This window comes from Pituophis catenifer, unplaced genomic scaffold (assembly GCF_029215685.1).
Source record: "Pituophis catenifer annectens isolate HBS135680 unplaced genomic scaffold, rPitCat1.0.hap2 SCAF_7, whole genome shotgun sequence".
NCBI lineage: Eukaryota > Metazoa > Chordata > Lepidosauria > Squamata > Colubridae > Pituophis > Pituophis catenifer.
In genome coordinates, this window is record NW_027256887.1 from 41,729,274 (window position 1) to 41,742,579 (window position 13,306).

Here is a 13,306-nt window from a genome sequence, read left to right on the forward strand (position 1 = left end):
ATAGTCCTCGACTTATAACCACAATTGAGCCTAAAATATCTATTGCTAAACAAGACAGTAAGTGAGTGAGTTAAGTGAGTTTTGCCCCATTTTAAAACCTTTCTTGCTTGAATCACTGCAATAGTCAAATTAGTAACACAATTGTTAGAGGAATCCGGCTTCCCCACTGACTTTGCTTGTCAGAAGGTCGCAAAAGGTGATCTTGTGACTCTGAGACACTGCAACTGTCATAAATACATGCCAGTTGTCAAGCGTCCAAATTCTGATCACTTGACCATGGGGGTGATGCAACAGTCTTAAGTGTAAAAAACAGTCATAAGTCACTTTTTTCAGTGACGTTATAACTTCAAACAGTCACTAAATAAATGGTTGTAAATTGAGGAACGCGACCACATGTTTATTGGACTCGTGCCCCTCCTGCTTAGTGCTGGCTTCCCGGGAGGTGACGCGAGGCTGACTCCAGGGGATTATAAATGCTTCGTTGGGTGAGGGTGACTTCCCCGCCGCCTTGAAAGAGGCGGTGGTGAGGCCTCTCCTCAAGAAGCCTTTCCTGGACCCGGCAGTGTTGGCTAATTATCGTCCGGTCTCCAACCTTCGTTTTGTTGCGAAGGTTGTTGAGAGTGTGGTTGCGCGACAGCTCCCCCAGTACCTGGATGAAACTACATATCTGGATCCATTCCAGTTGGGCTTCAGGCCTTGGTACAGCACGGAAACGGCATTGGTCACGCTGGTTGATGATCTCTGGAGGGCTCGGGACAGGGGTTGCTCCTCTGTCCTGGTCCTATTAGACCTCTCAGCGGCTTTTGATACCATCGACCATGGTATCATGCTGCACCGGTTGGAAGAGTTAGGGTTGGGGGGCACTGTATTACGGTGGTTCTCCTCCTTTCTCTCCGACCGGTTGCAGTCTGTGTTGGCAGGGGGCAGAGGTCGACCCCGAGGCCCCTCATATGTGGGGTGCCACAAAGGTTGGTCCTCTCGCCCCTTTTGTTCAACATTTATGTAAAGCCGCTGGGTGAGATCATCCGTGGTTTCGGGGTGAAGTACCATCAGTACGTTGATGACACCCAGCTGTACATCTCCACCCCGGACCACCCCAACGATGCCCTTGAAGTGATGTCCCGGTGTCTGGAGGCCGTGCAGATCTGGATGGGGAGGAACAGGCTCAGGCTCAACCCATCCAAGACCGAGTGGCTGTGGTTTCCGACGTCCCGATATAGACAGTTGACGCCATCGCTGACTATTGGGGGCGAATCGCTGGCCCCCACAGAGAGGGCTCGCAACTTGGGTGTCCTCCTGGATTTACGGCTGTCTTTAGAAGAGCACTTGACGGCCATGAACAGGAGGATTTTTCATCAGGTTCGCCTGATTCGTCAGTTGCGTCCCTTTCTGGATCAGGACTCCCTACACTCAGTCACTCATGCCCTCGTCACTTCCTGCCTGGACTACTGCAACACTCTCTACATGGGGCTCCCCTTGAGGAGCACCCGGAGGCTCCAACTGGCGCAGAGTGCGGCCGCGCGGGTGGTTATGGGAGCAACATGGCGCTCCCGTGTGACACCTCTCCTGCGCGAGCTGCACTGGCTCCCGGTGGTCTTCCGGGTGCGCTTCAAGGTTTTGGTTACCACCTTTAGAGCGCTCCATGGCTTAGGACCTGGTTATTACAGGACCGCCTAGTACCACAAGCAGCCTCCCACCGGCCGGTACACTCTCATAGAGAGGGGCTCCTCCGGGTGCCGTCAGCTAAACAATGTCGACTGGCGGCCCCCAGGGGGAGGGCCTTCTCTGTGGGGGCACCCACTATCTGGAACGAGCTCCCCCCAGAGATATGGAGGATCCCGGATCTATGCACTTTCCGCCGTGCTCTTAAGATTCTTCTATTCCACAAGCCGGCCTGGCCTAATTTTCTCCCCTGTTTTAAAATTCTTTTAAATTGAAATTTTAATCTGTTTTAAATTATTGGGATTTTTTAATTGTCTCGGGCTAAATTATTTAATCTGGTTTTAATTATATCTTTTAACTTTTGTATCTATGTATTTTATTTTGTGCCTGTTCACCGCTCTGAGTCCTTCGGGAGTAGGGCGGTATATAAATCTAATAAAAGAAAGAAAAGAAAGAAGAAAGGTAGGAATTATTTAAAAAAAATAGAAAAAGAATATAGCATAGAGGTACCTCTTTAATGAGATAGATAAAAGAGGGCAGGAACAAAACCAATCAGCTACTTCACTGAATGAGAATCTGAATCTGTTTTTTCCAGCTGCTCAGCCTAGCTATGGCATTACACTGATCTCCAAAAAAAATAAGCAGAGATTGACAGTGCATTTCAAAGGCAAAACCGAAATATGTAAAAAAAAAAAAGATTCCATGCCCTAAAACAACTTGGAAGTAAAAGCAAAATCTTTCATGATGAAGCAATGCAAGGACCCAAACAGGAAGTATTGTATAGCTCCAATCTAGGCATAGCCAGATAGCCACCTTAGTGTTTTCTTGCAGTCTTGGGCATGGCAGCCTAAATTTTGTGCTCCCCTCATTGCTAATCCCTGTTTTGTCTCAAGACCTGCAAGTGTCCTGTCCTTATGTTTTTTAATGTGAGACAAGTTAAGGGAAGTGAATTTCCACAACTTCATCCTCAGCTAATCCCACAAGGAAATAACATCATGTCTAACAACTCATGGAAGCAACCAAAAGATAGCCAAAAAATGGAGAAGGAGTAGAAAAAAAGAGGACATTCATACCCACTCAAAGTAACAAATAGCATGGCCATGTAAAACCTTGCTGGAGACATAGCCAGCAACATCTAGCTGACAGGAACCATCACTGGCTCCAGGTTTAAATCAAATTTCCAAACAGGATGTTGTTTTTTAAACATTTAGTCTCATTCTTTCAAAAGAGACTAAACTCTAATGTTAAATTAATATACAGTAAGGATGCTCCATTAAAACTGGAAAGGGCTTCAGAAGGCACCAGGCTGCCATACCAGGGCCAGGTGCTTCTGCTCAAGTGAGGCTCTATCCCCAGCTGAAATGGTCATGGACAGCAGCAGCAGCAGCAGCAGCAGCAGCAGCAGCAGCAGCAGCAACCATGGGAATGGAGCCTCAAATAGACATTTGGGCTTGGAAGTTGCTTGAGCTGCGGGTCAGGGATGAGTGTAGATGTGATCATGAACTCATAGAAAAAAGTATTACGTATTCATGCCAGTTTGGCAGGATGGTGGTGAAGTTGAGCCCTAAATTTTAAACGATTAACTTGTTCCTCATCAATTGAGGGAGGTATCTGTGAGGTTTGTTGTTTTTTTCCAGCTCATCCTGCCCAAATGCCACTGTTTCTGTTCCTCTGCCATATGTGCAATTACAGAAAACAAGCTCATTTGTCACTGCCAAGAGATGTGCAGAATACACAGCAGGTCAAATCCCCCTCCTTGTTTTTATTGGAGCCACGGCTGCAAATCTTGAGCAAAATGCAGAAAATGCATGTTGTACGAACCCATTTATCATCACTAAACCAGGCTCCAAAAAAATCCATGAAGCTCTATGCCACCTGCATACATAGTCAGAAATCAAAAAAGACCTGGAGCCCAATTATCTCCATATAACCTAATATTTCTGGGGAGGTTATTTCTCTGTTTGTTTGCCAGTTGGTGGAAGCTGTAGCTACATTACATTAAAAAAAATCATCCAATTACACGTTTGTCTAAGAGGGAAGTTCAGCTGTCCACCTAAATAGCTTTTTAAAAAGGGAACTACAGGTAGTTCTCGACTTACAACCATAATTGAGCTCAAAATTTCTGTTGCTAAGTGAGACACTTGTTAAGTGAGTTTTGCCCCATTTGATGACCTTTTTTACCACTGTTGTTAAGTGGAGTTGTTAAGTTAGTAACATGGTTGATAAGTGAATGGCTTTCCCATTGACTTTGCTTGTCAGAAGGTTGCAAAAGGTGATCATGTGACTCCTGGACACTGCAACTGTCATAAATATGAGTCAGTTGCCAAGTGTTTGAATTCTGATCATATGACCATGGGGATGCTGCAAGGATTGTAACGGTGAAAAACTGTCATGGGTCACTTTTTCCAGTGCCACTGTAACTTTGAATGCTCACTAAATTAACTGTTGTAAGTTGAGGACTAGCTGTACATGGATAAAATTGTATGCATAACTGAAGAGAAAGGTTTAGTTACATCATTAAGAGAAAATCACTGCTCTTTTGCAGACTTCTAAGAGAGTATGCTGGCTGGGAAATTCTGGGAGTTGAAGTCTATGCATCTTAGTTGCTGATGTTGAGAAACATCAGTCTAATACACACCCATGCATTATATATTATCTGGGTGACTGAACCACAGTTCATATTGGGAACTGATGTGGATTTGGAAACAAAGCACAGCTCAATAAGTGAAAACAGAACACAGACAACCGCTCAGTAGTCTTTATAGCTGACACTCTTTTCAATCTAGCAGGAAAGACCATTGCCCTTAATAGGGCAAAGCAACAACTAATGAAGTCCCTTGTTATAGACTGAAGATAAATCCAGGCCAGGGAAAGGGACGCTGCCACTTTAAATTTTATTTTGGTATTTGTGGCAAAACTAATAGTGGAGTCTCTTTTATTAGATGACTCTCAAGATGAAGTGGAGTCAGTGGAGTCTCTTTTATTAGATGACTCTCAAGATAAAGCCTAATAGGACTTTAATGCTTGACTCTATAAAGCTATTTATATCAGAGGACTGGAAAGGACAAGATTGGCCTTGCCTTCATCTACCATTCCCCTTATCTCCTTGTGAGCCACACACAACATTCTGTGGAACTATGAAAGCTGAAGGCCTACAGTAACTATATTTGCAAAGCAGTTTCTAAATTACACAAAGGAAAAGCTCCATCAGGTGTCATATTCAGCAGGCATGTTAGGAAAACCAACTTGATTAAAATATAATGTTTCCAGAGAAAAGTAAGCACCACCTCAATTTAAAAAAAAAAAATCAGAAAAAAATAAAGATTTAGAGGGAGATGTAAACAAAGTGCTAATTTGTCACTTACGTTTTAAGACTTAAGTCTTAAAAAGACAGGTCTTTTTACAGTTACCAAAAGCTACTTATGATCCAAAGTTACAGCCATTACAGCACCCCTTATGGTCCTTCACCCTTATGACTGGCCCCAGGGATGCTGCAGCGCCCCCACACCTATCAACCCCCCCATCCTCCCCCACCAGGGAAAAAAATTACAAGACTGAACTTTTGTTTTCACCCGCTCTCCCACGTTTTGACACAACCAGTTTTCCACATCTGGGTTCCAATATAGTCTCTTTAGTTTTGTAACTGAAATGTATATTATTATCATACCCTTATATTTCTAGATGTTGTATATGTACGACCACATCTGTAGGGAAGTTTTTAAAACATATTTTTCATTTTTCCAAAAAGGGGTATGTACCTACCAGCCAATCATGCTGAAATCTCGATAAAGCATTCTTTTCCCAACTTCCTTCCGCTGAACTCTCCTTGGAAATTCCAAGTGTGTAAATTCATTTCCCAGCAAATGGGGTTGCATATATGCCTGTAAATTAAAAGAGGACATTGACTGGGCAATCATCCCAGAAATCTCACATCCTTGTCTCGTCAAACGATCCCAAAACCCCTGTTACACCTTTTAATTGTTGAGCTTGCACAATTGCTGCACTTTCTTCTAGCATTTATAATCGGGAGAAGTTGCTTATACATTTGATCCTATACTGAGCTAGGGCAGAGCGTCACAATTTAGTAATATTAATTTGTATTTTCTCATCTTACATAAGAGCTGTTGGCAGACTGCTAGACTAATAGATTGCCAATACCCTCAGCTTTTCTTGGAAGATGAAACTATTGGGGAAAGTGATATCTAGACTCAGTCTCACTTGACTGCCCAAACAGAAGAGTCTCATTGCCAACAATCTGTATCAGCCAATCTCAAATACCAACTTTCTTTAATAAAACTGAATGAACAATTTAAAAAGCATACAAATCATTTGCTTAATTAGTGGAAAATCCATAGATTCATAAACTTAGCAGACAATAGATTTCTGCCTAAAACAAATTTTTAAAGAAATTAATGAGAGAGCTGTTCATAAACTGCTGTATCAAAACTTTCATCTTCCTCTTTCTGAGTGCTGCTGTTTTTACTCTCACAAATCTGGTAAGGCAGTTACATTTTTCTGGTCTTCAAAATTGTTTCTTTTACAAAAGAACAAAGTAGAAGACCTATTTTGTAAAAATATATATGCTACTGATGCTGAAATCTGACATGGTTTCAGTGCATGTTCATTATAAATTTAGTAGCATGTAGCTAATATCCCTAAAACAAAAACAAAACTGCTGGGTTTTTTTGGGGGGGGGGACTGCATGTGTCATCCCAACATCTTGTGGTAAGCAGCATTAAGACTGGGGAACAAAAAGATTAAGTACTGTATAACGTGACATTTCTTCTCATTACATACAGTACAGTATAACTTCCATCGCTTTTGAAACTCTCTCTAATGCAATTTCACCTTTATTATACATTTGCTACATATGGAAACGAACTAAATACATACGTTTTAGGGAAATAACAGAAGCATTTTAAGTCCAATCAGAAAAAAAGGAAGTAATGTTATGATTCTGGTTCCTTCAGGTAAGATCATATTCTAAAAATGCCACAGAACTTCCTTGATTTTAAAGGCACACAAATTATTTAAATGACAGAGGCATGAATGTTCATGATATTTGCTTTGCAATTGTTGTTGTAAACCTGCATACTCTTAAAGTAGTTCTATCTTCCAAAACGTTTAAAACACTTGTGAAAAACAGTCCGCTCTTCCTATGTCCTTCATTCCTGCTTTTACAGCCAGCAACCTATGTTCTGAAGAGCAAGTATTTGTAAAAAGGAAAAGCCATCTGGTCTCTCAAACCTGCCCCAATCAGTCTCAGTGGGAGGAAAGGCCACTAAAATGATGGTGCACTAGAGACTACAGGAGAAAGCAAGGGACACAAGGGAGGAAGGGGGGAGAAATAAATCTATGTGTAGCATTTGCTTGAGGTGTTAGCTAATTTTTCTGGAAATTTATATAAAAGCCACACTTGGCAGACCTGATAAAGAAATGGCTCTTCTTGCCTTAAGAAATGGATATAGGAAGAACAGAAATCGCCATCAATATTCTCATAACTACGAAGACACAGAGGGAATAATATATCAGACCACTCTGAATTTGACAAATAAAAATATAGTAGTATTTAGTGTAATGCAGGGATAGTACATGAATGTTTTATTATACTGGTCTGTTAGTGATTAATGTCACAGATTCTCTATTGCTTTGCAGTATGTTCTGCCATAGATCTTGACTGCAATGAGGGTCGAGTGATGATGATTGCTTTGTAAGTTTTGCCACGTTGGAGAAGAGTCCTAAGAATACCACGAACATCCAAGAAAATAAACAAATGTATTATCAAACAAATTAACCCAGGGTTTACACTCAAAGCACAAATGATTAGGCTAAAATTATCCTACTTCAGATACATTAGGCAAAGAACTAGCTCTAATACTGGGAAAGGTGGAAGGAAGGGGAAGAAGAACAGTAAGATGGATGGACTCAGTTATAGTGGCATGAGGGGTATTGTTAGAAGACCTGAAAGGCCAGGTTAGGACAGATTGTCATAGAGAAAATCTATCTATATGATCACTAAGAGAGGACACCAATTTGATGGCACATAGTGTTGTGCAACAGCTTTTTTAGGAACTGGACATGTTTCTAAAGTCAGGGAACTTTAGAGCCGAGGTAGCACAGTGGTTAGAGTGCCGTACTGCAGCTACTTCAGCTGACTGCTAGTTCAGCAGATCAGCAGATCAAATCTCACCGGCTCAAGGTTGACTCAGCCTTCCATCCTTCCGAGGTGGGTAAAATGAGGACCCAGATTGTTGGGGGCAATATGCTAATGCTAATGCAATATGCTAATATGCAATATGCAATATGCAATATGCTATATGCTAACTTTGTAAACCGCTTAGAGAGGGTTGTAAAGCACTATGAAGCGGTATAGAAGTCTAAACAACAACAACAACAACAACAATAATAATAACAACTTCAGCAGTTAGTATGCATAGTCTTCACGTATTTAATCATCTCCAGATATATTAAAAAGCAATAATTTGGCAACAATTCTGGGCTTTGGGGAGTTTGCAGTCCTGGAATTTGAAGTTGTTTACCTTGGTTTAAAAAATCCATTCTTATCATCTTCTAATATAAGGATTTAGGCCTCTTACCAGATACTGAAGCCGCTGACGCTCTGTTTCTGGTGTGAATTCTGAAGACATTGGAATGACCTCTCCATTTCTAATTATTATGGCTCTGAAAAATCCAAACACATAGTAAGAGTGTGGAGAGCAGTCCCTAAAAAAAGATGGCTTTCTTTAAGAAACCATAGTGTTGATTTGTTCTATGTATTGAATCAAAAAATAAAAGAAGCACATTTTCCTATGCCACAGGAAACATATAGCACAACTCACACTGTTGAACAGCTCTCTGCAGGCTAGGATCTCATATGAGGATTGAGGGGTCTTCAATCTCTGGCTCCACATGACTTATACAAATAGATTACTTATTCAGAATGCACATGTCATTTCAGGAAAAAAACATTTTACCAGAAATTAATGCATGCTTAGCAGAAACAACGCCATGTTTAGACAAAAAAAAAAAAAAAACTAACTAGATTTCTGCTAACAGAAAGAATGAGTGCATACTGCTTAATATGTAATGTTATAGTTAAAACCGCTTAGAGAAGTTGTAAAGCACTAAGTGCTATTGCTATTGCTATCTCTTCCCTTCTCTGCACTTTTGGCCCCCGCCATTCCACAGCCCCTCCCACCCTACTCTCTGTTATCCCCAACTGACCTTTGCCAATTTCTGGCTGCCATTGTTGATGAAGCAAACTAGGCTTGGTCCTTCAGAATGCAGATGCAGGCCTTCGTCCTGAGGTAACACACAGCAGTTTCCTTGTGAGACCTTGAGAAGAAAGCTTTGTGTGGCTAGTAGCTGCCTTGCAAAAGACAGGCAAACCTCAGCAGCAGTGGGAACAAGAAGATGGCAAAGATCAGCTAGGTAGCAGAGTGCAATACGACAGGAGCCTCAGACTCTAACGTGAATGGGGCAGGGATGTTGCACCACAGTGCCATTCTAGGGCTTTGGGGGCACCTGGGATGGGGCACCTGCAGTTTTGTGCTGGGCTACTAGGCTAGCTAAGGTTGCCTGGGGACTCATGGTAGTCTGCAGCTCAGGCTTCTTAAGAGTAGTGCAGCTCTGAGGCTACCCATGGATCCCAAACTGACTAGTTCAAGTTTGCAACTGTCATATCTTGAGCAAGCACCTTAGATGCAGAGAGCACAAAGTTGAACTCCCCATCAGGCATTAATGTGCTGGTGATAATAACATATACATTGTGTGCACAATTATTAGGCAAGTTGTATTTTGGAGGATTAATTTTATTATTGAACAACTACAGTGCTCTTGGTCAATCCAAAATGTTAATAAACTTCAAACCTGAATATTTAAGAAAGTAAAAGAGAGGTTTTGGCTTTCTTAGGAGAATATCTGTGTCCATAATTATTGGGCAACTATTAGTGTGAAGAATTATTATGCAACTAAACATAAAATGAAAAATTTGCCCATCTCACTCATTTATTTGCATCTGTTAAAGTGAGAATAATAAACAAACAACTAAAATGGACAAATAAGCATTTCTGACATTTCAAAAAAAAAAAAAAATCAGTAACCAATATAGCCACCCTTCTTTTCAGTAACAGTCATAAGCCTTCTATTCATGGAGTCTGTCAGTTTCCTGATCTGCTGACAATCAACTTTTTGTGCAGCAACAACCACAGCACCACAGACACTGTTCAGAGAGGTGTACTGTTTTCCTTCACCGTAAATCTCCCATTTAAGAAGGACCCACAAGTTCTCAATAGGGTTTAGGTCAGGTGAAGAAGGGGGCCATGTCATTATTCTTTCATCTTTAAGGCCTTTACTGGTTAGGTCCGCAGTGGAGTACTTCAATGCATGCGATGGAGCATTGTCCAGCATAAAAATCATGGTCTTCTTGAAAGATGCAGACTTTTTCCTGTATCACTGTTTGAAGAAAGTGTCTCCTAAACACTGGTAGTAGGTTTGGGAGTTGATTTTGAGTCCATCTTCAACCCAAGAAGGTCCAACTAGTTCATCTTCAATTATACCAGCCCATACCAGAACCACACTTCCACCTTGTTGGTGTCTGAGTCGAAGTGGAGCTCTGTGCCCATTACCAATTCAACCATGGGCCCATCCATCTGGTCCATCAAGGGTCATTCTCATCTCATTAGTCCATAAAACCTTTGAAAAATCTGTCTTCGGATATTTCTTGGCTCAGTCTTGCCATTTCAATTTATGTGTTTTGTTCAGTGGTGGTAGGATTTCAGCCTTCCTTACCTTGGCCATGTCTCTGAGCACTGAGCACTGAACACCTTGTACTTCTGGGCACTGCAGTATAGGGTTATTACAATGCTCATCCGTATGGTTTTTGGAACTGTGGTTACATGAAATTGCAAACATCAGCAATTCTCATCTTTGAGCAGTGTTTCTAGCATGTACAAGGACACAGGGTGAAACAATGTATAACCTGAAACATTTGCTGCTTTCAGTATATCTTTCATTGTGTGTGAATACATGCATATTCTCATGAAAACCAATGATGTAATTACTAACCAATTACTGTACCTTGGAGATTTGTTAACCAATAATGAAATAACACGTATAGTAGATGAGAACTGAGAAACTGAGAAACTATATGAACTATGTCTGATGCTCAATAAAGTTGCTGTTGATTCTGCTATCCGTGGATGTTTTTCTTTCACTCATCTCACTCATCTTCAGCCTCCGGGAAACAAATGCAACACCGCAGGTAGGTTGCAGTTCTGGAATATGACAGCAGCGGAGGATAATGGGTCACTGGTAGCTTCACGTTTGATTCTTCTCAAATCTTTGGCAAATCTTTCTCAAATGGGTGTCTTTTTTTCTCAACACGTTTCTTGCGACCCTGTTGACTATTTGCAACAATACGTTTGATGGTTCTGTGATCAAACCCCAATATCCTAGCAATTTCAAGAATGCTGCATCCCTCTAACTTTTTACAATTTTTGACTTTTCAGAGTCAGTGGGTCCCTGCTGGCTGGCTGGCCCCGCCCCTCGACCTCCCCTCCCAATCACTCCTCATGTAGTCTGAGAAGGTAAGAGTGACGGCGGGGATGGAGACTCGCTCCATATTCCAGAGCAGGAGGGAAGCGCCCCTGTACTTACCTCTGATCTTGCGGGCACTTCTTCCGGCGCTTCTTGGTGCTGCATGCACCTCAGTCGCCTAGGGAGACACACGACTTTCTCTCTGCCCTGAGACACTGGCCCAGCCTGGCTATGGCCGATGCTCCGCATCGTAATGGGCTCCAGGAGGAGGAGGGACGCCGTCTCCACTATTGTGAAATGCACTAAATTTAAGGGTGCTTAACCCCAGGCAACCAAGGTGCGTGCAGCACTAAGCACCGGAAGAAGCAATCACGAGATGAGAGGGAAATACAGGGGCACCTCCTGCTTTGGAACATGGAGCGAGTCTCCATCCCCGCTGTCGCCCTTACCTTCTCAGGTCATGCGAAGAGTGACTGGGAGGATGAGGGGAGGGGCCAGCCTGCCAACAGGGAGCCACAGCAGGGGGACGAAAGAGCTTCATTTATCTGGGAACCTGAAATGACTCTTGATTTAAATCATATAGTAAAACGCACCCAAAGAAGAAGAAAAAACATCAGCAAAAAAAAAAGAGAAAAGAACCAACCCTCGCCTGTTTTTGGAAATGATTCAAGAGGGAACAAATGCACGAGAGAAAGAGAGGGGGGAAAGAGAGAGATGAGAGAGAGAAAAGAGGGAAAAGAGAGAGAGAGAGAAATGAGAAAATGATGGAGGGAGAGAATGAGAGAGAGGAAAAAGAGAAACAAATGAGAGAGAAAGAGGGAGGAAGAGGGACACAGAAATGAGAGAGCTAGAGGGAGAAAACAAGGGGGAAAAGAGGGAAATGAGAGAGAGAGAAGGGGAGAGAAAGAAAGAAAGAAAAGAAAGAGAGGAAGGAGGGAGAGGGAGAGGAAAAAGAGAAAAGCAAGAGAGAGGGAGGGAGGGAGGGAGGGAGGGAGGGAGGGAGGGAGGAAGAGAGAGAGACCCATTTCCCACAGAAAACCCCTGGAGACACAAAACCTGGTTAGGCATGGCTGGGGGGGTCATGTGACCAGTGGGAGTGGTTGAGTTGGCCACGCCCACCCAGATTTTGTGATTTACAGTGTTTTCTTTTCTGTGGGAAACGGGTCCAAATGGCTCTTTGAGTGTTTAAGGTTGCAGACCCGATATAGGGTGTTGATCTCCATAGGCCACACCCTCATTACACAAATACATATCACCTGATATACTTATATCCACTAAACATTCAAGTTTATACAGCTTGGAAGTAGAAAACAGCATAAAAATGATTATATGGTCAAAATACTCATTTGCCTGATAAATGTGCAGACGGTGTATTAGAGGGAGGCATGAAGAGAACACTTCCAAGTGTTTTTACATGTATAACAGGGGTGGGTTCTACTTACCTTTACTATCAGTGTGCAATGGGGCCACGCGTGCACTCGCTTTGCTCGCGCACATGCTCTTCTGCACATGCGCAGAAACATTTTCATGATGTCAGGGTCAGTGGGTGGAGCCTCTTGCCGGTTTTACTACCGGTTCTATAGAACTGGTGCGAACCGGGGGCAACCCACCACTGATGTATACCATATACGATGAAACATTCCATCTATGTCATGGCATTTCCAAGGTATATGGTTTGACCATCTTAAATATTATTAATGAAGTTGTATAGCATCTGTAAAACATTTTGTATCAATTTTCTTAGTTATGATAGTGTAAATGTTAGAGATTTAGTTCATAGTTTATCCCATTGTTATAATTTAATTGCTTCTTTGAAATACTGCATCTGAAGTGAGATTGTCTGAAATTAGCCACCAATGGAGGAATTCTCTAACTCAAGGCAGAATTGAGAGAAAGGGTTGTCTTATGTCCATGCTGGAGAAATGAAACAGAAGTAAAAGGAGTATAAGGAACACATTCAAAGACAAGAGTGGGAAACAACAGATGTCATAGCCACCATGTGGTCCAGTAATTGAAGAAAAATGCAGGCCTGACTCTTATTAGAGAGATCTTGTGTACAAGTAGCTGAAGTGCAGGGTGTCATGGCAACAGTAGGAAAGCAATTCCT

At 42.2% G+C, this 13,306-nt stretch overlaps 1 protein-coding gene across 1 annotated transcript in view; it reads right to left on the reverse strand.

Annotated features, from left to right (window-relative positions):
* Positions 1 to 13,306, reverse strand: part of PPM1H (protein phosphatase, Mg2+/Mn2+ dependent 1H) — a 105,404-nt gene that overhangs the window by 15,803 nt on the left and 76,295 nt on the right. The window contains exons 5-6 of the mRNA XM_070946659.1: positions 8,259 to 8,343; positions 5,425 to 5,543 (exon numbers count right to left, since the gene is read on the reverse strand). Coding sequence (XP_070802760.1) covers positions 5,425 to 5,543; positions 8,259 to 8,343 — 204 coding nt within the window. The remainder of the gene's footprint in view (positions 1 to 5,424; positions 5,544 to 8,258; positions 8,344 to 13,306) is intronic.